This window comes from Amphibalanus amphitrite, unplaced genomic scaffold, assembly GCF_019059575.1.
Source record: "Amphibalanus amphitrite isolate SeventyFive unplaced genomic scaffold, NRLGWU_Aamphi_draft 000738F_arrow, whole genome shotgun sequence".
In the NCBI taxonomy this organism is placed as follows: Eukaryota; Metazoa; Arthropoda; class Thecostraca; order Balanomorpha; family Balanidae; genus Amphibalanus; species Amphibalanus amphitrite.
The window spans coordinates 342,205-366,721 of record NW_024882232.1 but is presented as its reverse complement, the minus strand read 5'-3'; the positions used below and the strand labels follow the sequence as shown (position 1 = coordinate 366,721).

Here is a 24,517-nt window from a genome sequence, read left to right as displayed (position 1 = left end):
CCGCGACTGTGACCTTGCCGACTTCCGGCGCTCCCAACGCGCCATTTTTAGAGCTAGGGAAACGAAATACATACCAAACGATAGAGAATTGATCAAGAAACACGATAGTTAAGGTTTCAAGTCGATATCTCCCACCGTTTTGCCGCAATCGCCGCGGAAAGTTGAAAAAGTTTGATTTTTTCGGAAAATTTGACCTTTGACCGGTCATAAGTAGGTCAAATGTTGACCTAGGACCAAAAATATACCACCAATCGCGAGATCTCGTTGAGAGCAATCCGTTGGTTTTTCCGCTAAGCTCTACGACCTTCCGTTTCGAAACACCAGGGGGGGTCGTGTTACGACTCGTAACCCCCCCCCCCCCTGGTCGTTCGTGTTATGAGAAATGGCCTGGTCGTGCGAGGGTTAAGTTGACCTCACCCGAACAAAAAGCATACCATTCGACGCGCCTGAGCCAGGCGAACACGATGGTGCCAAAATCGCTGCTCTGCGGCCATTTTTTTGCGAAATTATTTGCCAAAAACCAAACCCTACCTTGGGCTTTTTGACTTCACCTCAGAGGTTACCGGTTGACCTGGGACCTTAAAATCGGGTATCAATCGTTCCGCCTTGAAACGGCGCACACGCTTGTTTTTTCTGCGAGGCTCTAGCTCCATTAGGGGCGAAACGGCAAAAAGGGGTCGTACGAAGTACGAACCCTCCCCCCTCGGCCGGCCGAGGGGGTGGGGGGTCCGACAATAGGTCCGGCGAGGGTTAAGCAGCCCCACTTCGTTTTTAGCATGTTTGCTTGTCACTGAGATCAACGACTCAATCACAAATAATTTCTAGCACTTTTCCGGACCCCCGGCCCAGTGTGCGGAGGCGCTGGGAGGATCAGAGGGGCTCGGGGAGGGTCAGGAAAGCGGAGAGGTGCCCGCCAGGAGGATCGGAGGGGAGCGTCGGGAGGGGAGGGGAGGGAGGGGAGGGGAGGGAGGGTCCGGAGACGGTCTATGGCGAATCGGGGAGGACGGTCCAAGGCAGACGTCTGATGCCTGGCGGTGCCGTTTTATCCCCAGCCTGATTGATGACTCCAGCGGACCGGGGATTAGATGGGATCGGGACACAGAGGCGCCGCTTACCCTCGGGTAGCCGTAGGTCTCCACGGGCGGTGTGGCCGTGGTCCGTTCACTGGTCCGCTCACTGGCTGTCACATTAGCCGGGTGCTCGGTGCTGACGGCCGGGGAGGCAGCTGTCGGCTCTGTCCCCGCACTGCTGACACCAGCCGGCCCGGGGCTCGGCGGCCGCGTCCCAGCTGGGGAGACCGCTGGAGATGTGTCCCACGCTGCGGTCGGTGCTGCAGTCGATGGCTGGGTGGTAGGCGCTGGTGGGGGTGTGGTGGTCACACACAGGGGCTCTGTGGCCGCTGAGGTCTCATCAGCTGCTGTGGTGGCCGTCGTTTCTGCGGCTATGGTGGTCTCAGGCTCCGATGGTCCGTCAAGTGGACGCTGCGGGCGGTGACCCAGACGCTTGAGACTCCGTTGCCTCCGGGACCGTTTCAGCAGAGGTCTGGGCAGCTGGAGATGCCGTCGTGGCTGTCTCTGCAGCAGTTGACCGCCGCTGTAGTGGCTGCTGAGCCCTCTGTTGACTCTGTGGCGGTCTCGGTCGTCTCCGTCTCCGCCGAGCTGTCGACGGCCGCCGCCGGGCTCGGAGCCTCTGTCGTCTCAGTTGCCGCCGTCGTCGTCACCTCCACCGCCGCCTCGCCCTCCGCAGACGGCTCCGCCGCGGTCGACGCGCCGTCACCGTCGGCTGCTGTCGGTGTCGACGCGCTGACGTCATCCGTCGCCGGCGGTGACGCGGAGGAGGCCGAGGTGGCCGGGTCGGCCGCGGCCGTGCTGCCCCCTGGGTCAGAGGCGGCGCTGGCGGCGCTGGCAGCTGTAGAGGCGGCCGTAGGTCCGGCACTGGCAGCGACCGTGGACCCGGAGTTCGGCGACTCTGGTGTCGTCATGGTTCCGGCTGTGGCTGGCGAAGGGCTTATGCTTGGTTCGGTAGTATCGTCACCCAGGCAGACGGCAGCGCAGGCCAGCGCCACGGCTGCTGGAAACGGAGAACAAAACTGGGTTAAGCACTGCATCTTTCTTCATAATCACCGCGGAAAAACAGTCGGCTGCTTTATTTGGATAGTTTTTTTTTTCAGCCACTGGCTAGATTGTATTTTATAGTAATGGGGTCTGATTGCTGCGCCTCGTCTTACTCAAATCTCATTTTGTTACTTCGCGGTTTGCTATTGTTTTAGAGAAAGCCCAAGCAGAAATTGATGCCCATAAAATAACTATTCGCCATTCAGAGATAGTGTGCCATGATTCAGGAGAGTAATCGTGAAATTCATGCCTAGATGTATGAGCTGCAATGCACTTTCTATAATTGCTTTTACGTGATTAATTTAACTTTTTTATCGCATTACCGTTCTCTGGTGCAATTCATTTACTTTTCCAGCCGCTATCTGAGGTTGACGCAATAAAACGTCAAGCCGTGTAGGAGCTATACTCGTAGATTTAGATAAAAAGTCATCTAGATTTGGGTAAGTTAACCCTCGCCCGTATAAGGGGGGAGGGTCGAACGGACCCCCTTCGTTTTTTTGCGAATAACTCGCGTAAAAAGCGGCCGATTGCGGCGAAGTTTTCAGTACCCTCGCGGTAATAATTTTTACACCTACTCTAAAAATTTCATGACCCTGACCCAAATGACCTTTGACCTGTGACCCATTTCTCGAGGCCATGTTTGGCCGGAATCGCGATTCGGCGAATGTCGGCCCGCATTAGCCGCGCGTTTGCAGTCTTTTCGTGGTTTCAAGCGCTCAAACATTTGATATGATGCTGGTCCCATGCATAAGGGTGGGTGTCAGGGTCACATGAAGGTCAGGCCAGTTCATTGACCTTTGGTGACTTCGATTCACTTTTTGAGTTGTACGTACATGTTTCTAGGCTAGTTTTCAGAGCTGAATTCGAATTTAGCAACCAGTTGAACATTTAACGAAATAGTTTTGGTGCTTTCGTTACAAAGCTGTCAGAGGCGGTTGACGCCTATTACGAATACCTACTCGGCAGGAGTGCAGGACCCCTACTGGTTGACCTGACCTGACCTGGCCTAAATGCATGAAGACATCATCTCTGATCAAAACTTGCATGATATTCGTGATCAGCACCCCGAAAAAAAAACAATAGCAGCCACACTTTACGACGGTCTTACAGGTCCCGATTTTCCCGACTTTTGGGTCATTGACCTGACCTGGAGGGTCAACCAATGACCTAAGGCCTTAAAATTAGGTACTATCGGCTTCCTCTCGTCACGGGCAACACGCTCGTTTTTCCGCGAAGCTCTAGCTCGATCAGGGGGCGAAACGGCAAGGATGGGGTCCAACGGACCCCCCTCTCCCCTTATACGTTCGCGGCTGGCAAAACACCAATATGGGCGAGGGTCAAAAAAGCCACACACGTTAGCCACAAGCATTCGATAAAAGGTCGATTACCACCGGGTCTCACCTGCTATTCTCCACCGGTGCATTGTGATATCGTGTAGACGGGTCGGTAATTGTTGTCTCTTCGTAGTTACCGCTGCCTAGTCACGGCTGCAAGCCGTGTCACTGCCCAAACAAGCCTATTCACATTCCCAGAAGCGCATGGAACGTTGACATCGGCCTTGATACAGGGCACTATCTGAAAAAAAGAATGGTGAAATCAGTGATAAGTGCAAGCATTCGTTATCGTAACAATCCCCAACCATTCTCCAAATCCTGTTGAAAATGCTAACTCCTTATTCAATCATGATGAGCCTCGTTTGACTCGCGAGAAGTGTTGGGTGAACTTTATCATGAGGGCGCTACACCAGCGCTACGCTACCGTTTTTTTTTTTGTGTGTTCAACTTATGACATACTTATTTTTCGCACATGTAAAAGCGACCCGGGGTGTTCGATGTCACGTCACCAGGTAATGATAAGGATTTTACTTCAAGACAAACAAGCCCAAATTATACACCAACGAAGCGTGGGCTTCCTTGTTTTTTTGTTTTTTTTTGTCAATGATAAGGGACAAGGGTGCATTGAAAATCTTCTTCCCTTGTTTTTAGATAGCTCTAAGTGACCTAAGGAGGGTCAACTTCATTACATCTGTAGATCGATGGCAAAAATATAGCCCCGCCATTTTCAGACATACGTCATATTTAACGCCAAAGCATTGTTTTAGTAAACGTTATCCTGATTTTCTGTAAGTGATTTCACTAGTAAGCACCTAGTGTACAATTTTTCATACCTAAGCATCGGTTATGTGCAGCATCTTCTTTCCATGGTTAGGTCATGACCTTGACTCTAGGTCACTTTCAATTTCAATTTCATGGTTTAATTTCATGTTTCATGTTCATGTTTATCATTAACCCTCGCCGGCACAGGCCATTTTGCGTCCTTCGACGGTGCAAGGGGGGATTGGTAAGTACACCCCCCCCCCCTCGCGTTTGGCCCCTGATCGAGCTAGTGCTTCGCAGAAAAAAAACGAGCGTGTTGTCCGTCACGAGACGATTCCGATGATACCCAATTTTAAGTTCCTGGGTCATCGGTTGACCTTCCAGGTCAGGTCAATGACCCAAAAATCGGGAAAATCGGGAACTTTTTAGAAAGTCGTAAAGTATGGCTGCTATGGGGGTTTTCGGGGCTCTGATCACAAATTTCGTGTTAGTTTTGGTCACAGATCATGTCTTAAAGCATTTAGACCAGGTCGGGTCAGGTCAGGTCAGGTCAACCAGTAGGGGTCGTGACGGATATTCGTAGTACGTGTCAACCGCCTTTGATAGCTTCGTAACATGTTACGAAGGCACCAAAACTAATTCGTAAATGTTCAAATGAATGCTAAATTCGAATTCAGCTCAAAACACTAGCCTAGAAACAAGTAAAACTCGAAAAAGTGAGCCGAAGTTACCAAAGGTCAATGACCTGACCTGACCTTCAGGTGACCTTGGCATCCACCCTTATGCATGAGAGCAACATCAAATCACATATTTCAACGTTTGAAACCACGAAAAGCTTGCAAACGCGCGGCTAATGCGAGCCGACATACGTCGAATCGCGATTCCGGCCAAACATGGTCTCGGAAAGTAGGTCACAGGTCAAAGGTCATTTGGGTCAGGGTCATGAAATTTTCAGGGTAGGTATGTGTCAAATTGATCAATGCGAGGGCATTGAAAGTTTGGTCGCAATCGGCCACTTTGTACGCAAGTTATTCGCAAGAAAAAAAACCTTAGGAGGGGGTGCATTAACCCTAGCCGGCCGAGGGGGGCCCGCCCCCCATAGTTTTTTTTTTCGCGATAGCTCCGAACACGCTGGCGATAGAGAGCTGAAACTTGGCATACCTGACCTTTGATTCAAGCCGGAGCTTTTGACACCAACCGTATTTTTGGGTCAGGTCAGGTCACTGACCTATGACGTCATAAGTGAACCTCTGCACGGTCTTCAGATGTCGCAACTTCGCAACGCCCTCACTGCCAGAGGAGATGTCACAGGGAAATGAAACTTGCAGGATCTAGTATCCATTATGAGTCTCACAACTTGTATATCTCGGATTTTTCCTAAAGGTCATATGAGGTCAGGTCATTTTCGTGACCTCACCATTATAAGTCAACGGGGAAAAATGAAAACTGCTATTCTGGCGCCGGGAACGATCTCTAACCATCTCAAGCACACAGAATCGTGATTTGATGCACTCCTTGCAAGGTCAGATGCAGACCTTGCGTGACGTCATTTATGACGTCATCAAGGTCATATTAGTTTTTCGTCAATAACTCTTGATCAAATTGAGCTAGCGAGTCAGGGAAGTCACCAATGGACTCAGGAAGACCTGCCGAATCGTATGATATGCGACATGACCTCTTTAACCCGCGCCCTGCTGGGGGGGTGTTTGAACACCCCCCTTGTGGTTTTTCGCGAATATCTCAAAAACGGCGGCGCAGAGCGCCGCCGTTTTTGTTACACCTTATCATACATCAATTCTACACATGTTGTGAAAATTTCAGACCAAGGTCATTCAAGGTCAGGTCACCAGGTCACTTGAAGTGACCTCACCTCATAAAAAGTTTCAATGTCTGTCATAACTACACCGAGTGACCGATCGCTTTGAAACTTTCAGCGATTGCTAAGAGCAATAGCATGTACAAAATGTATATCTCAGAATTTTGATATCGATGACCTAAGGTCAGGTCAATTTTGCGACCTTATAATTGTCAATGGGAGAAAATTGAAATGCGCCTCTTTTGGACGAAAGACATTATAAACACTCCCAAACACTGAATTACAAGTGGTTTAGACACACTGAACATGGAAATGGTGTCCGTGACCCCTGTTTATGCCCTGAGGTCATCTTAGGTCACGAATGGTATCTAACAGTTTTTCGCAAATAAGTTTTGATAGAGGCATGCTAGAGCGACGAAAATGTCTTAGATGTGTTCAGCTCGACGATACGGATCGACTGATATGCAACATGACCCTTTCCGGTCAGGTCATGACCTTGACCTGAGGTCAAATTTTCAAGTTGACCTTTCAAGGTCAAGTTATAGTTCATTCGATGCGTCTTGACGAGAGGAACACGATGACGGTAAAAGTAAGCTCGTACAAGGCTTGGGTCAAAAGTTATTGCAGAAAAACTGTTTCCGAAAAAAATCGGCTATTTTTGCAGTTTTTGCCCCCTGCAGGCAAAACCGTTGACGTTAGGTCAAATCTGAGAGAATTACTCAGAAAGGGCGTGTTAATAGGGCTATCGAATGCGCTTTTCCGCGGCGCTGTAGCTCTGTTGGTTCCCGAGTTATGCGTTGGCTTCTTGGAAATTGTCGACATTCGACCTGGAAATCGGCGAAATTTTGCCTTCAATGACCTCTGGTGACCTGACCTTTGACCTGACCAAAAAATTGACCGAAGTGATTTCCTCATTATTTTTGACGCTCTTTCGAATGCCGCCTTCCGCGTATCGCTGCGTGGCCCAGGAGCCGAGTTAGAAGGGGGGTGTTCAAACACCCCCCCCCCCAGCAGGGCGTGCAAATCCAGGACCCCCAGCAGGGCGCGGGTTAAACAAACTAGTGATCTGGGGGGTGCTGACCTGACCTTGACCTGAGGTCAACACCCAAAGTTGACCTGACCCGAAAAAAGTATATCATTCGACGCGCTTGAGCGAGGCGAACACGATGCTGCCAAAATCGCGGCACTGCGGCCGTTTTTTGCGAAGTTATTCACCAAAAACTGAACCGTACCTTGGGGCACTTGACCTGACCTCAGAGGTCACCGGTCGACCTAGGACCTTAAAATCGGGTACCAATCTCTGCGTCTCGTAACGGCGCACACGCTCGTTTTTTCCGCGACGCGCTAGCTCCACCAGGGGCGAAACGGCGAGGGGGTCGTACCCGCCCCCCTCGGCCGGCGCGTATGTAGAAAACCTATAGGTCCGGCGAGGGTTAACCCTAGAACGCCTAGGGGGGGGGGGGTGTATCAACCCCCCCCTGAGGTTTTTCGAAGTGCACGCTAAACGGCTTGTCGTAGCGGGCTGAAATTTTCAATACCCTCTGGGGCAACCTTTGCGCATCTTTTGCCGAAAAAAAATTGATCGGGTCATGTCAGGTCACGGAGTTATGACGTCATAAGAGGTACAGCCTCCGGCCGACAGTTACCAAACGTGTGCGCCGAATCCCTATGTTTTCTGCCGGTGATACCCACATTGTTTGATGGATCATGCTGAAACTTCCCATGCATGTTGGGGCAAGCATTGGCTATCGTGTGGTGCAAGAAAATTGACCGGGTCAGGTCAGGTCACGGAGTTATGACGTCATAAGAGGTACAGCCTCCGGCCGGATTTTCACGAAGTGTGTACCGAGTCCCGAGGTTTTCTGCTGATGCTATCCACATTGCAGTGGATATCCACATATCTTTTCTGAGTCGTTACCTACAGTATTTATAGCGGAGCAGTGGTCAACAGCCGACGAATCGGGACAAACACCGGAGGGTGATGTGACACCATATCACTCATCAGCAATAGGCCTCTTACTTTTATAGGGTAAATACACCAAAAACACCATATATGATGCAGAATTGAGTGGGGAATACGTTGTTGAAGGTTTGAAGTTAATATCTCTCACCGTTTTGCCGCGATCGTTGCGCAAAGTTGAAAAAGTTTGATTTTTTCGGAAAATTTGACCTTTGACCGGTCATAAGTAGGTCAAATGTTGACCTAGGACCAAAAAATATACCACCAATCGCGAGATCTCGTTGAGAGCAATCCGTTGGTTTTTTCCGCTAAGCTCTACGACCTTCCGTTTCGAAACGCCAGGGGGGGTCGTAACAACCCCCCCTCCCCTGGTCGTTCGTGTTATGAGAAATGGCCTGGTCGTGCGAGGGTTAACCCCCCCCCCCCCCAGCCCCTGTGCCGGAGAGGGCTAACGTCTAATCATAATTCTTTCGAAGCATATTGACCAGTAAAACGCCTTTTGGGGCGACCAACGGAGCAAGCGAGAGGGTGACGCAATTAGACGCAATTACGCGTGCGAAATTGCGAGGGTACCTCCAACTAACTTGTGCATTGTGCAATACACCCTACTAACCGGTCTCTAGCGATGTGTCAAATTTGAGCACAATCGGCCCAGCCGTTCTCGAGATCTTGAAGCGGCACCCTGCACGTGCTCACGAGCAAAATGGGCCACAACTGAGTTTTGTACGGCACCCTTCTAACCGGTCCCTAACCGCGTACCAAATTTGAGCGCAATTGGTCCAGCCATTCTCGAGATCTGGAATCGACCCCTGCACGTGCGCATGTGCAGCAGCATCCCAACTGTGGCACATGCAAATGCATTGCCTAGTGGGTGCCTACCTATAGTACCTACATGCCAAGTTTTAGCGCAATCGGCTCAGTAGTTACCGAGACATTGCCATTGTTACAAAACTGACACTTCGTTTTGCACGTGGCACGTGCATAAGGGGTCACCCACATGCATTGGGAATAGTCCAATACTTGGTAGAAGGAATGAAGCTAACCTACAAAAATAGTAAAATCCGCAAGTAAATAAATCAAGTAAATCGCAAGTAAATCGGTCAAGTGGTTGCTGGCTGAGCTATAAGCCTCGCAAACCAAAGGCCGCTCACACTCAGAAATTTCCGTTGATCTACGAAAGACTTCGCTTGCTTCGCTCGCTTTACTCGCTCCGTATTCAATGACCTACCCGGGCCTTGCGCCGCTTAAAAAAAAGAAATAGAACAACGTCGCTTTTGGCGGTTCTGCCCTTTGGAGGCAAAACCGTTGACATCATCACCAAATCTTAGGCCACTTTAGCGAATGAGATTTAAAAGTTTTATCGATTAAGTGGGACTAAAAGTCATCGTTTATGCGATGTTCCATCACTTCCAGCTCTGTAAGTTCATGAGCGATGAGCCGACTAGTGCAGGAAAAAACGTCAAGAAACTCGACTGACTAGAGTAAAAGAAATGCCTTTACTGACCTCCAGTGGCCTAATCTCTACAGCTCTGATACAAAATGTAGTTTCTTCATTATAGTTTTATATTCGTTCGGACGTCGCTTACCGCGGATCGCTACGTAACACAGCAGCCAGTTACGCATAGAGGGGAAAGGTCACCTACATACCCAGACCACTCTGTACGCTCTGTACCGCCCTGGAGAAGATAGAGAAGCTGTGTTGGATATGAAACGCATCCAATTTTACAGGTGCATGAACAACGCCGTCACTACATACTTCGCTTTAAATGCTTTAACCCTCGCCCCGTTGGGGGGGGGGGCCATTTTGGCCCCCCCCCCCTGTGGTTTTTCCTGAATAGCAAGAAAACGGCGGCGCGCAGCGCCGCCAAATTTTCAGTACCTTCCCGGGCATCAATTTGACACCTTCACACCAAATTTCAAGTCTTAGGTCACCTTAGGTCAGGAGTTATTGAGGTCAAACTGAGGTCATGTTCGAGCAAAAATGAGCAAAAAACATGCAATCTTGAAACGCTCACCAAATCTACAGTTATCAAGCAATTTCAAAGTTCTTTATATGGTCTAGTAGACAAAAAGCGGCGCTACAAAACTGCTATCTCGGATTTTCATAATTTTTGGTTTTTGACCAAAAAAACTCAAAAAATTGATTTTTTTAGAAAAACTTTAAAAAAATCCAAAAATTTTCCGAATTTCGAAAAAAACCGGAATATATGTGATAGTTCCAGCGCTCTTCTATATACATACCAAATTTCAGATCGATATCTCGTTTTTTGGCCAAGTTATAGCGAAAAAACTGTTCAAAAATGATGACGTCACATTTTTGAACTCAATTTTTAGCAATTCTAGACCACGTACGGCAAAACAAAGACCACCATTGAACTCCCCGTGACGAGCTGCATCGATTCGATACCCATTTTATGCAAAAATATTAACTTTGAAATTTGACCTAATTTGACCTGACCTTGACCTGACCTTGACCTGACCTTGACCAAAACGTGATCTAAGCTGGCCCCAAAGGCTGCCTGACCCATATAATCGCATTTGTCATGTAAAATGGACCATAAAACATGTATCACACGACACTTTCATATTGTGACCCCCCGTGACCTGACCTCTGTGACCTGACCTGGTATCAGTGACCTCAACTAGCAAAATATGTGTTTGAAGAACATTTCCCCATCGATGATTTTCAATGAAATGCATTTTACTCGATTTTACAACGCTTTTCTTAAAGTGCCTGTAAACGGTGAAAATTGGACCTTTGACCTGACCTGTGACGTCATCGGTTTGACCTAGGTCAATAAAATTGGGTCACAAGGTAGTTCCCCGTTGGGGCTATCCAACGCCGTTTACCGCTTGTCGCTATGTTGCGTGGTTCTCGAGATCTTAGGGGGGCCAAAATGGCCCCCCCCCCCCAACCGGGCGCGTTGCTCGGCAGAGCCCAACGGGGCGCGGGTTAAATGATGCGCATTGCGTATTGGCAGTTTCCCTTCGATGGTTGATAAAATCAAACAATTGTTCATACAAACGATCATGGGCTTGTTTTTAAGACGGTTCTCCACTATGAGCTGGGCTACGAATAATGTTAGAGATGATTCTTAATCCTCGCCCGTATAAGGGGGGGGGGGGGGTTCGCGAATAACTCGCGTTAAAAGCGGCCGATCGCGACGAAACTTTCAGTACCCTCGCGTTCATCAATTTTACACCTACCCTGAAAATTTCATGACCCTGACCCAAATGACCTTTGACCTGTGACCTACTTTTCGAGACCATGTTTGGCCGGAATCGCGATTCGGCGTATGTCGGCTCGCATTAGCCGCGCGTTTGCAGTCTTTTCGTGGTTTCAAGCGTTCAAAGATGTGATATGATGTTGCCCCCATGCATTAGGGTGGGTGTCAAGGTCACCTGAAGGTCAGGTCAGGTCATTGACCTTTGATGACCTTGGTTCACTTTTTCGAGTTTTACATGTTTCTAGGCCAGTTTTTTTTTAGCTTAATTCGAATTTAGCAACCATATGAACATTTACGAAGTAGTTTTGGTGCCTTCGTAACATGTTACGAAGCTGTCAGAGGCGGTTGCCACCTACTACGAAAACCCTTACTGGTTGACCTGACCTGACCTGACCCGATCTGGCCTAAATGCATGAAGACATCATCTGTGATCAAAACTAACATGATATTCGTGATCAGCACCCCGAAAACCCCATAGCAGCCACACTTTACGACGTTCTAACAGGTCCCGATTTTCCGGACTTTTGGGTCATTTAAACCTGACCTGCAAGGTCAACCAATGACCTAGGACCTTAAAATTGGGTATCATCGGCTTCCTCTCGTCACGGGCAACACGCTCGTTTTTTTCCGCGAAGCTCTAGCTCGATCAGGGGCGAAACGGCAAGGGGGGGTCCAACGGACCATCCCCCCCCCCCTATACGTTCGCGGCTGGAAAAACACCAATACGGGCGAGGCACAGTGATGCAAATGGGGTTCACGAGTGGCCATAAATACCAAAAAGTCGAGTTTACCAAACCGAGTAAATCGCTATATGGCTAATCAAAGAAATGTTTGGCGCATCTGAAATCACATAGTTTTCATATTTTTGTTGAAACCGGCCTCGTGCATGATTGTGATCGGTGATCAGTCGTGACATTACGTCTGTCAAGACAGCCTCAGATTCAGATTCACTTTCAGAATCACATTCGGACCCCCTTAGATTTTCATAAAAACTGGTCCATGGGTACAGTTTTGAACGCTGATTCCAATGGTGAAGTCTGTTTTTCGCCACATATTATACTTTGGCCCCTAGAGGCATTCAAAGTTTTTTTGGGGCGAAGGGGGACCCCCTTAGATTTTCATAAAAACTGGTCCATGGGTACAGTTTTGGACGCTGATTCCAATGGTGAAGTCTGTTTTTCGCCACATATTATACTTTGGCCCCTAGAGGCATTCAAAGTTTTTTGGGGCGAAGGGGGACCCCCTTAGATTTTCATAAAAACTGGTCCATGGTTACAGTTTTGGACGCTGATTCCAATGGTGAAGTCTGTTTTTCGCCACATATTATACTTTGGCCCCTAGAGGCATTCAAAGTTTTTTTGGGGCGAAGGGGGACCCCCTTAGATTTTCATTAAAACTGGTCCATGTGTACAGTTTTGGACGCTGATTCCAACGGTGAAGTCTGTTTTTCGCCACATATTATACTTTGGCCCCTAGAGGCATTCAGATTCACTTTCAGAATCACATTCGGACCCCCTTAGATTTTCATAAAAACTGGTCCATGGGTACAGTTTTGGACGCTGATTCCAATGGTGAAGTCTGTTTTTTCGCCACATATAATACTTTGGCCCCTAGAGGCATTCAAAGTTGTTTTGGGGCGAAGGGGGACCCCCTTAGATTTTCATAAAAACTGGTCCATGGGTACAGTTTTGGACGCTGATTCCAATGGTGAAGTCTGTTTTTCGCCACATATTATACTTTGGCCCCTAGAGGCATTCAAAGTTTTTTTTTGGGGCGAAGGGGGACCCCCTTAGATTTTCATAAAAACTGGTCCATGGGTACAGTTTTGGACGCTGATTCCAACGGTGAAGTCTGTTTTTCGCCACGTATTATACTTTGGCCCCTAGAGGCATTCAAAGTTTTTTGGGGGCGAAGGTGGACCCACTTAGATTTTCATAAAAACTGGTCCATGGGTACAGTTTTGGACGCTGATTCCAATGGTGAAGTCTGTTTTTCGCCACATATTATACTTTGGCCCCTAGAGGCATTCAAAGTTTTTTTGGGGCGAAGGGGGACCCCCTTAGATTTTCATTAAAACTGGTCCATGTGTACAGTTTTGGACGCTGATTCCAACGGTGAAGTCTGTTTTTCGCCACATATTATACTTTGGCCCCTAGAGGCATTCAAAGTTTTTTGGGGCGAAGGGGGACCCCCTTAGATTTTCATAAAAACTGGTCCATGGGTACAGTTTTGGACGCTGATTCCAACGGTGAAGTCTGTTTTTCGCCACATATTATACTTTGGCCCCTAGAGGCATTCAGATTCACTTTCAGAATCACATTCGGACCCCCTTAGATTTTCATAAAAACTGGTCCATGGGTACAGTTTTGGACGCTGATTCCAACGGTGAAGTCTGTTTTTCGCCACATATTATACTTTGGCCCCTAGAGGCATTCAAAGTTTTTTGGGGCGAAGGGGGACCCCATTAGATTTTCATAAAAACTGGTCCATGGGTACAGTTTTGGACGCTGATTCCAATGGTGAAGTCTGTTTTTCGCCACATATTATACTTTGGCCCCTAGAGGCATTCAAAGTTTTTTTTGGGCGAAGGGGGACCCCCTTAGATTTTCATAAAAACTGGTCCATGGGTACAGTTTTGGACGCTGATTCCAACGGTGAAGTCTGTTTTTCGCCACATATTATACTTTGGCCCCTAGAGGCATTCAAAGTTTTTTGGGGCGAAGGGGGACCCCCTTAGATTTTCATAAAAACTGGTCCATGGTAACAGTTTTGGACGCTGATTCCAATGGTGAAGTCTGTTTTTCGCCACATATTATACTTTGGCCCCTAGAGGCATTCAAAGTTTTTTTGGGGCGAAGGGGGACCCCCTTAGATTTTCATTAAAACTGGTCCATGTGTACAGTTTTGGACGCTGATTCCAACGGTGAAGTCTGTTTTTTCGCCACATATTATACTTTGGCCCCTAGAGGCATTCAGATTCACTTTCAGAATCACATTCGGACCCCCTTAAATTTTCATAAAAACTGGTCCATGGGTACAGTTTTGGACGTTGATTCCAATGGTGAAGTCTGTTTTTCGCCACATAGTATACTTTGGCCCCTAGAGGCATTCAAAGTTTTTTTGGGGCGAAGGGGGACCCCCTTAGATTTTCATAAAAACTGGTCCATGGGTACAGTTTTGGACGCTGATTCCAACGGTGAAGTCTGTTTTTCGCCACATATTATACTTTGGCCCCTAGAGGCATTCAAAGTTTTTTGGAGGAAGGGGGACCCCCTTAGATTTTCATAAAAACTGGTCCATGTGTACAGTTTTGGACGCTGATTCCAATGGTGAAGTCTGTTTTTCGCCACATATTATACATTGGCCCCTAGAGGCATTCAAAGTTTTTTTTGGGGGCGAAGGGGGACCCCCTTAGATTTTCATAAAAACTGGTCCATGGGTACAGTTTTGGACGCTGATTCCAACGGTGAAGTCTGTTTTTCGCCACATATTTTACTTTAGCCCCTAGAGGCATTCAAAGTTTTTTGGGGGAAGGGGGACCCCCTTAGATTTTCATAAAAACTGGTCCATGTGTACAGTTTTGGACGCTGATTCCAATGAAGAAGTCTGTTTTTCGCCACATATTATACTTTGGCCCGTAGAGGCATTCAAAGTTTTTTTGGGGCGAAGGGGGACCCCCTTAGATTTTCATAAAAACTGGTCCATGTGTACAGTTTTGGACGCTGATTCCAATGGTGAAATCTGTTTTTCGCCACATATAATACTTTGGCCCCTAGAGGCATTCAAAGTTTTTTTTGGGGGGCGAAGGGGGACCCCCTTAGATTTTCATAAAAACTGGGCCAAAGTAAAATATGTGGCGAAAAACAGACTTCACCATTGGAATCAGCGTCCAAAACTGTAACCATGGACCAGTTTTTATGAAAATCTAAGGGGGTCCCCCTTCGCCCCCAAAAAAACTTTGAATGCCTCTAGGGGCCAAAGTATAATATGTGGCGAAAAACAGACTTCACCGTTGGAATGAGCGTCCAAAACTGTACCAATGGACCAGTTTTTATGAAAATCTAAGGGGGTACCCCTTCGCCCCAAAAAAAAACTTTGAATGCCTCTAGGGGCCAAAGTATAATATGTGGCGAAAAACAGACTTCACCATTGGAATCAGCGTCCAAAACTGTACCCATGGACCAGTTTTTATGAAAATCTAAGGGGGTCCGAATGTGATTCTGAAAGTGAATCTGAATGCCTCTATGGGCCAAAGTATAATATGTGGCGAAAAACAGACTTCACCGTTGGAATCAGCGTCCAAAACTGTACACATGGACCAGTTTTAATGAAAATATAAGGGGGTCCCCCTTCGCCCCCCAAAAAAAACTTTGAATGCCTCTAGGGGCCAAAGTATAATATGTGGCGACTGTATAATTGTATAATTGTGACGACATTCAAAAAATTGAATGCCTCTAGGGGCCAAAGTATAATATGTGGCGAAAAACAGACTTCACCATTGGAATCACCGTCCAAAATTGTAACCATGGACCAGTTTTTATGAAAATCTAAGGGGTCCCCCTTCGCCCCAAAAAATTTTGAATGCCTCTAGGGGCCAAAGTATAATATGTGGCGAAAAACAGACTTCACCATTGGAATCAGCGTCCAAAACTGTACACATGGACCAGTTTTTATGAAAATCTAAGGGGGTCCCCCTTCCCAAAAAACTTTGAATGCCTCTAGGGGCCAAAGTATAATATGTGGCGAAAAACAGACTTCACCGTTGGAATCAGCGTCCAAAACTGTACCCATGGACTAGTTTTTATGAAAATCTAAGGGGGTCCCCCTTCGCCCCAAAAAAACTTTGAATGCCTCTAGGGGCCAAAGTATAATATGTGGCGAAAAACAGACTTCACCACTGGAATCAGCGTCCAAAACTGTACACATGGACCAGTTTTTATGAAAATCTAAGGGGTCCCCCTTCGCCCCCAAAAAAAACTTTGAATGCCTCTAGGGGCCAAAGTATAATATGTGGCGAAAAACAGACTTCACCATTGGAATCAGCGTCCAAAACTGTACACATGGACCAGTTTTTATGAAAATCTAAGGGGGTCCCCCTTCGCCCAAAAAAAAACTTTGAATGCCTCTAGGGGCCAAAGTATAATATGTGGCGAAAAACAGACTTCACCATTGGAATCAGCGTCCAAAACTGTACACATGGACCAGTTTTTATGAAAATCTAAGGGGGTCCCCCTTCGCCCCAAAAAACTTTGAATGCCTCTAGGGGCCAAAGTATAATATGTGGCGAAAAACAGACTTCACCATTGGAATCAGCGTCCAAAACTGTACCCATGGACCAGTTTTTATGAAAATCTAAGGGGGTCCGAATGTGATTCTGAAAGTGAATCTGAATGCCTCTAGGGACCAAAGTATAATATGTGGCGAAAAACAGACTTCACCGTTGGAATCAGCGTCCAAAACTGTACACATGGACCAGTTTTAATGAAAATCTAAGGGGGTCCCCCTTCGCCCCAAAAAAACTTTGAATGCCTCTAGGGGCCAAAGTATAATATGTGGCGAAAAACAGACTTCACCATTGGAATCAGCGTCCAAAACTGTACACATGGACCAGTTTTTATGAAAATCTAAGGGGGTCCCCCTTCGCCCCAAAAAACTTTGAATGCCTCTAGGGGCCAAAGTATAATATGTGGCGAAAAACAGACTTCACCGTTGGAATCAGCGTCCAAAACTGTACCAATGGACCAGTTTTTTATGAAAATCTAAGGGGGTCCCCCTTCGCCCCAAAAAAACTTTGAATGCCTCTAGGGGCCAAAGTATAATATGTGGCGAAAAACAGACTTCACCATTGGAATCACCGTCCAAAACTGTACCCATGGACCAGTTTTTATGAAAATCTAAGGGGGTCCCCCTTCGCCCAAAAAAAGTTTGAATGCCTCTAGGGGCCAAAGTATAATATGTGGCGAAAAACAGACTTCACCGTTGGAATCAGCGTCCAAAACTGTACCCATGGACCAGTTTTTATGAAAATCTAAGGGGATCCGAATGTGATTCTGAAAGTGAATCTGAATCTGAGGCTGTCTTGACAGACGTCGTGACATTTTCTATGTCGTAAAATGACTGTCAGATACTGTCAACTTCAAACGCCGCTAGCGTGCGTTCATTTCATACAAATGACAAAAATTATACATGGCAATGATCCCTGAAGCCTGCTGCTTCTCATGCGGGGTCACAAAAAGCCGCATCTTTTTTGATTTGACGGTGATCTAATCATTTGTCATCATGTTGCAATCGCAGTTTTTTACTAACAAATATTTGCTTTCGTTTCACCTACAGCAGTTTACACAGTGTGTGCCCGTTAATGCATCATACCATATCATTCCCTAACCATTTCTGAGTCACACCGTGAAAAAATTAAGGCGCTAGCACAGGGCAGTACGGCGCTATTGAAGTTTTTGTCCGGCGCGGTCGGGTGTCGCGGTCGGGGCGGATTGCTTTCACCGCGGATCGCAATTTCGACAGACGTTTAACTTTAAACTGCTATAAGTAGGTCAAATATTGACCTTAAGTCAAAAGTAATATGCTCACTCGCGAGATCTTGTGAAGAGCGCCGCCCGGGCTGCCCACCGCGCCGCGGCACCCGACCGCAACGGACGAAAACTTTAGTAGCGCCGGTCAGCCCTGTGCTAGCGCCTTCATTCTTTCACAGTGCGGCTCAGAAATGATTAGGGAATATATATTACTGACCGGGCCGACGAAATTATTTGGAAACGAGGTTTGCAAAATTGACGTAGGCCCGAGTGCGAAGCACGAGGGCCGGAGTCAAATTTTGCAAACCGAGTTTCCAAATAATTTCGTACGGCTGAGGTCAGTAAGATTTTTCCTACATGCCGCATACATGCTAAGTAGTTTCGACAGGTTTTGTTGACACTTTTATACAATTGTTTTGTCCATAATTTCCGAACAGTGATTGCGCTACTGCTGTGGATAAAGCTTTAAAGGAAATTTATAGAAGAAAATGCATCAAAATGCCTCACTTCAAAAAGAATCGCGTCTGAAAATATCAACTCAGAATGGCACAACAATTGGATATCCAAGGAACATCATGCATGAATAATTTGCCACGACATAAGAACAAGAAGAAGGTAGAAGGTATAATATTCCTAGTGATTAAACGTGAATTTTCCGGTGCTCTTGCAAGAATCTTTTCTTTATTTATGTAATCGTACTTTGTTGATGACCTATGGCTAAACTTTCGTGAAATACAATATATTTTCCATATTTTACATGTTTGTTTCGAGGAAAGGACTACAACTGTCAAATAATAACGCAATAACTTAGGCCCAAGGTATCAGTGGACATATCAAACGAAGATAAGAAACAAGCGATAACGGATTTCGATCAATAGGAGCATATCTTGCCATAATTTCGGCTTTGTAACCAATACTAAGTTTTTCAAAACCCTTGATAAACAGAGCAGATATTTTTTTTTACCAAAAATGTTAGTTTTGTAATTTTACGCGGCAAATATCATGCAAAAATGATGTCAATTATACATTCCCTATCAATTATACCTCTGGGCTAATGCGATAAACTGTAGTTTAGAGGTCATTGCCCTGGGCAGTAAACTCGGGCAGTAAACTTTTGTTTCCTGCCCGGCCTATCAAATAACATGGCATTTTGACACCGACAGTTTCTTGGTCATAGTTTTACTGCCCGGCTCGTGCTGTGCTTAAGACATACCCCGGCATGTAGGAATGCTATGGCATGGTGCACTAACGGGCACACACTGTGTAAACTGCTCTAGGTGAAACGAAAGCAAATATTTCTTAGTAAAAATCTGCGATTGGAACATGATGACAAATAGTTAGATCAACGCCAAACCAAATGAGATATGGCTATTTGTGACCCTGCATTAGAAGCAGCAGACCTTGGGGATCATTGTCATGTATAATTTTTGTCATTTGTATGAAATGGACGCACGCTAGCGGCGTTTGAAGTTGCGAGTATCTGACAGTCATTTTACGACATAGAAAATGTCACGACTTCTGACAATCATACATAGGGTAGACCGGGGCAAGTCGCCCCGCCGAGGTAAAACGCCTCACCGATGTTTCTCGGAACTGGCAGAGTTCTGGGGAAACATCCTCTCTTCTATAAAACGTGCACTATATGATCATTATATGAGCAGACTGGAAAGAAATTGTGATGACTCTTTCGGGAGATATAGCCAAAAATGTGTTTTTTGAGTGATTTTTATGTTTTGTTGTCAGATTATGCATCATGGCGTTCTTTTATGGTCCACATCAGGTTAACGACTTTTATGCATTTTGAACAACTATTGTCTAACGCTTATCATGCCGGGTTGGTTCGTGTTAAATTATGTCTTGCTGGAGTGCAAAGCGTTGTTCTCTGACCGAACTACGTGATGGGGTAAAACGCCCCAGTAGGTCGCGGGGCAAAAAGCCCCATGGGGCGTTTTACCTCATGTGTTGTTCGGGCTACCCACTTTCATAATGTTCGGTAGCTGGCGAACAGTAAGTTTCTATGCCTTTATGTGTATTTTTCTCAGCAACTGGATGGCAAAGGAAGTATTCTGTAAACATTTGCATTGCAATAATTTATTATTTGGTCTTATGAGGCAGGTGAAAAACCTGCTCATACAATAGTGTCATAGCTGAACACCTGACAGGATGGAATGTGCTAACTTCAGAGCCGTGCCTCCAGAGGTCTAACGGACCTCTCACATAAGATTAACCCGCGCCCTGATGGGGGGGGCCATTTTGGCCCCCCCTGTGGTTTTTCTTAAATAGCGAGAAAACGGCGGCGCGCAGCGCCGCCAAATTTTGGGTACCTTACCGGACATCAATTTGACACCCTCACACAAAATTTCAAGTCACAGGTCACCTCAGGTCAGGAGTTATTGAGGTCAAACTGAGGTCATGTTCGAGTAAAAATGAGCAAAAAACATGACATCTTGAAACGCTCACCAATTGTACAGTTCACAAGCAATTTTAAAGTTCTTTATGTGGTTGTGTAGAGAAAAAACGGCGCTACAAAACTGCTATCTCGGATTTTTGAAATTTTTGGATTTTGACCCCCAAAAATTAAAAAATTGATTTTTTAGAAAAACTCAAAAAATTTCCAAATTTTTTTCGAATTTCGAAAAAAACGGAATATATGTGATATTCCCTGCGCTCTTCGATATACATACCAAATTTTAGATCGATACCTCTTTTTTTGGCCAAGTTATAGCGAAAAAAACTGTTAAAAATTGATGACGTCAAATTTTGGAACTCAATTTTTAGCAATTCTAGACCTCGTAGCGCAAAACGGAGACCACCATTGAACTCCCCGTGACGAGCTGCATCGAATCGATACCCATTTTATGCAAAAATATCAACTTTGAAATTTGACCTAATTTGACCTGACCTTGACCTGACCTTGACCTGACCTTGACCAAAACGTGACCTAAGCTGGCCCTAAAGTCTGTCTGACCCACATAATCGCATTTGTCATGTAAAATGGACCATAAAACATGTATCACACGACACTTTCATATTGTGACCCCCCAGTGACCTGACCTCTGTGACCTGACCTGGTATCAGTGACCTCAAATAGCAAAATATGTGTTTGAAGAACATTTCCCCATCGATGATTTTCAATGAAATGCATTTTACACGATTTTACAACGCATTTCTTGAAATGCCTGTAAACGGTGAAAATTCGACCTTTGACCTGACCTGTGACGTCATCGGTTTGACCGAGGTCAATGAAATTGGGTCACAAGGTAGTTCCCTGTTGGGGCTATCCAACACCGTTTACCGCTTGTCGCTATGTTGCGTGGTTCTCGAGATCTGAGGGGGGCAAAATGCCCCCCCCCCATCAGACCGCGTTGCTCGGCAGACCCCATCTGGGCGCGGGTTAAGCCAACTACCATGTTAAATCTGTAATCTAAAGTATGGGGCTACTTGCCCCAGGCCGTGGGGCGTTTTGCCCTGGGGTTGGGGCAAAATGCCCCATTTGCAGTTGCTTCACAAATCACTTCCTAGCTTGGAGTCCGATCATAAGTGAATGAATTTGAGGGGTGCAATTTAAAGTAAAATGTCCAAAGAACGCATTGAGCACAAATTTGGCCTTCCAGGTGATGTGGGACAAAATTTATGCAGCAAAATAAATTATCTGGGGCGTCTTGCCCCAGGCTACCACGAGGCCGGTTTTGACAAAAACATGAAAATCATATTTTTCACACCCCAAACATTTGCCTGACTGGCCATATTACGATTTATTTGATTAGGTGAACTTGAAATTTGGGCCTTTTCGGTATTTATGGCCACTCGTGAACCCCATTTGCATCACTGTGCGAGGGTTAACACGCGCACCGACGGGGGGGGGGGTGGATATTCGGCCCCCCTGAGGTTTTTTCGCAAATAGCGGGAAGACCGCGGCGCGTAGCGCCGCGAAATTTGGTACGACTCTTCTCTCATCAATTTTACACATGGTGTGCAAGTTTGAACCTCCTAACTTCTTATTCATATTCATTCATATTCATACTTGTATTGAGGTCATTCATGGCAAGTTATGGCTATTACAACCTCTTGTCAGATCTTGTAAACTTGTAAAAGGAATGTCACACATACACGTATACACTTAGAGTGAGCACACACACAAGCACGCACACACCTGCACACATCACACACATGCCTGGATACTCTGTACGTCAGTGTGGAGGTAAACTGACGAGATGACGTTTCAGGTGTCGACCGAACGGCGGCACGGGCAGCCGGACTAGGTCGCGCGGCAGATCATTGTAAAGCTTTGGCCCTCGGCAGGTAAAACGGCGGCGGCCCATCTCAGTCCTGGACCGGGGCACTGACAGTAGATCGTCCTGCCGCGTGGTGCGCTCAGTGCCCACACGCGCCGCGGCTACAGTGGTGAGTTCAGCTGCCAGCTGCTCGGGCTCGCCCGAGCGCCACACTTTGTGCAGTGAGCATAAGGTGTGGTAAGAGGCCATGCTCTCAGCGCCGAGCCAGCCCAGTCTCTTGAGTAAATCTGAAGCGTGGTCGTATTTTCTGCGGCCAAAAAGCATTTTAGCGCCATAGTTAATAACTTTTTGAATGCGAGAAAGGTTACTCTTTTTTCAGATTCCATAAACCGAGATGCAGTACCGTAGCTGTGAGAAGACCAGGGCATGGATCAGCGCTGAGAGCACAGACATGGGTAGGTGTCCCCGCAGATGCGACAGACCAGTCAAAACTCCAAAGCAGCGGCTAGTAACAACAGAGACATGACGGTCCCAGCTCAACGAGGGATCGAAGAAAAGGCCTAATTTTTTTGCCTCGGGTTGGGGTCTCAGAACGTGTTCGCGATAGGTAACTGTGACGTTGTTTAAAGTGCGCAGATTTTGGGGGCTACCTAACAGCATCAGTTGAGTTTTGGCGGCATTCACTTTGAGTCCATTTGCTCTAAACCAAGAGTCAAGGGATAAAAGAGCATTTTCCATGCGGAGAACGACTTGATTAAGTTCGGATTTTTTGCCGCTGACAAGAATTTGGGTGTCGTCCGCATATTGGATAACTGCAGCATCTCCAGCAAATAGTTCTAAGGTCAGGTCACCTGGTCACATTGAATGACCCAACCTCAAGTCACTTTTTTGCAACTTTGTCACCGTGCCAGAGCTACAGTAGATGTCGGAGGCCTATGAAAGTCGCAGGATGTTATAACGTCATTAGAAGCTACGATTTCTATATCTCGGAATTTTGATATCGGTGACCTAAGGTCAGGTCAATTTCTCGACCTCCCCATACCTATTATAGGTACCTAAGTCAATAGGGGAAAAATAAACTCCCTGTTTTTACCACTAAAACGGGTCGGAATGGCCCCATATACCATACATGACTTCATACACGATAAACCTTCACTACCTTGAGGTCTGTTTTGCTGTTGGGCAGCTGTAAGGTCATGTGACGTCATCAAAGGTCACCAAAGGTTTTTTGCCAATAACTCCGTACAGGAACAAGCTACAGCCGCGCAGATGGTCTTATTGTGTTCAGCTCGTCAAGGCGCATCGAATAATATATATGATGACCTCGAGGTCACGTGACCTGAGGTCAACCTTTGAACTTGACCTTTCGAGGTCAACATACCTATATATATATATATATATAGCATTCGATGCGGATTGACGAGAGGATCACGATGATGCCCTTAGATTGTTCCTAACTTGACTAGTTCGAAAGTTATTCGAGAAAAACTCTATCCATATCTAGCGCCGCCATTTTGACTTTTTTGACCCCTGTGACGTCATCTTTGACCGGACCTGAAAATGACCTTAGTAAAAATTGTAGACCTTGTCTGTGCATATCCCATGCCGTTTACCGCTTGTCGCTATCTTGCTTCGTTCTCGAGATCTCAGGGGGCGGTCATCCGCCCCCCCCCCCCGTCGGTACGAAGTTGGCGCAGACCCCCGTCGGTGCGCGGGCTAACTCACCGATTTCCCCACTGATGAGATGTATATCGATGCAGCGGACTTGCACGGCTGTAAGTTATCTGGTTTGCTGTTTCGCGGTTGAATGTTTGGGTCCTGGACGTCTAGTTATCCGTCCCCAGGGTGACCGTCTGCACGTTCTCTGGCGGTCTGTTTCTGATTGCTGTTGCTGGTTTCCGAGCTGTCAGGCTCCTTGCTCGTTGGCTGTCCCCTCTCTTGACCTCCCGTTCGGTTCCTCTCGGCGCCGACGGCCGCTGCCCCTGGGTGTCGCTGCGGGCGGTGGCGGTGTACCGGCCGGCGGTCTCCGGCAGCACCTCTCTCGCTCGACTGGCCGCCCGCCGGGGATCAGGTGTGCCGGGGTACGCCTCCCTGCAGCGATACCTACGCTATCGGCCCGGGCCCCGCGCCGCTCCGGTTACCGAGCTCTCACAGCGGCCGACAGGCTGCAGTGGAAAGGACGACCTGTCACAATCCACAGGCTTCCTCTCCACAGATCGACTGTGGCAGTCGACAGGTCGACCTTGCACTGCCGACAGGTCGACATGTCGCTGCCAGTGTCGACAAACTAGACTGAAGTTGAAATTATATTGCCTAAATGCATTTTAAAACAAATATCAAAAAGCGAAGTTAACTTGATGTTAACTTACCGTAGTTCGATTTCTTCCTAAAGGGACTTTTTTCGGCCGGAACAAGGCCTCGCAATCCCCATTTACATATAAAAGGAATTTTCAAAATTCATACAATTAACCCGCGCACCGACGGGGGGGGGGGGGGGCGGATATGCGCCGCGAAATTCGGTATGACTATAACCTCATCAATT

At 46.9% G+C, this 24,517-nt stretch overlaps 1 protein-coding gene across 2 annotated transcripts; it reads right to left on the bottom strand.

Moving 5' to 3' along the window:
* Positions 1-1,364: 1,364 nt before the first annotated feature.
* LOC122365412 (caM kinase-like vesicle-associated protein) lies at positions 1,365-24,036 on the bottom strand. 2 transcript variants are annotated; one of them, XM_043336623.1, is made up of 3 exons: positions 23,701-24,035; positions 3,516-3,689; positions 1,365-2,070 (listed from the first exon to the last, which is right to left on the bottom strand). In XM_043336623.1, exons 2-3 carry the CDS (start codon positions 3,535-3,537, stop codon positions 1,532-1,534), a joined length of 561 nt encoding a protein of 186 aa, XP_043192558.1. In that variant the 5' UTR covers positions 3,538-3,689; positions 23,701-24,035; the 3' UTR covers positions 1,365-1,531. The 2 variants fall into 2 exon arrangements, with proteins under 2 accessions (XP_043192558.1, XP_043192559.1); XM_043336624.1 differs by having other exon boundaries at positions 1,367-2,067; positions 23,701-24,036.
* Between the last annotated feature and the right edge of the window lie 481 nt (positions 24,037-24,517).

Coding starts and splice junctions, on each gene's coding strand:
- LOC122365412 (XM_043336623.1), bottom strand. CDS start 3,537: ATGCACCGGTGGAGAATAGCAG. Junction 2,071..3,515: donor GCACCGGTGGAGAATAGCAG/GTGAGACCCGGT, acceptor CTCCGTTTCCAG/CAGCCGTGGCGCTGGCCTGC.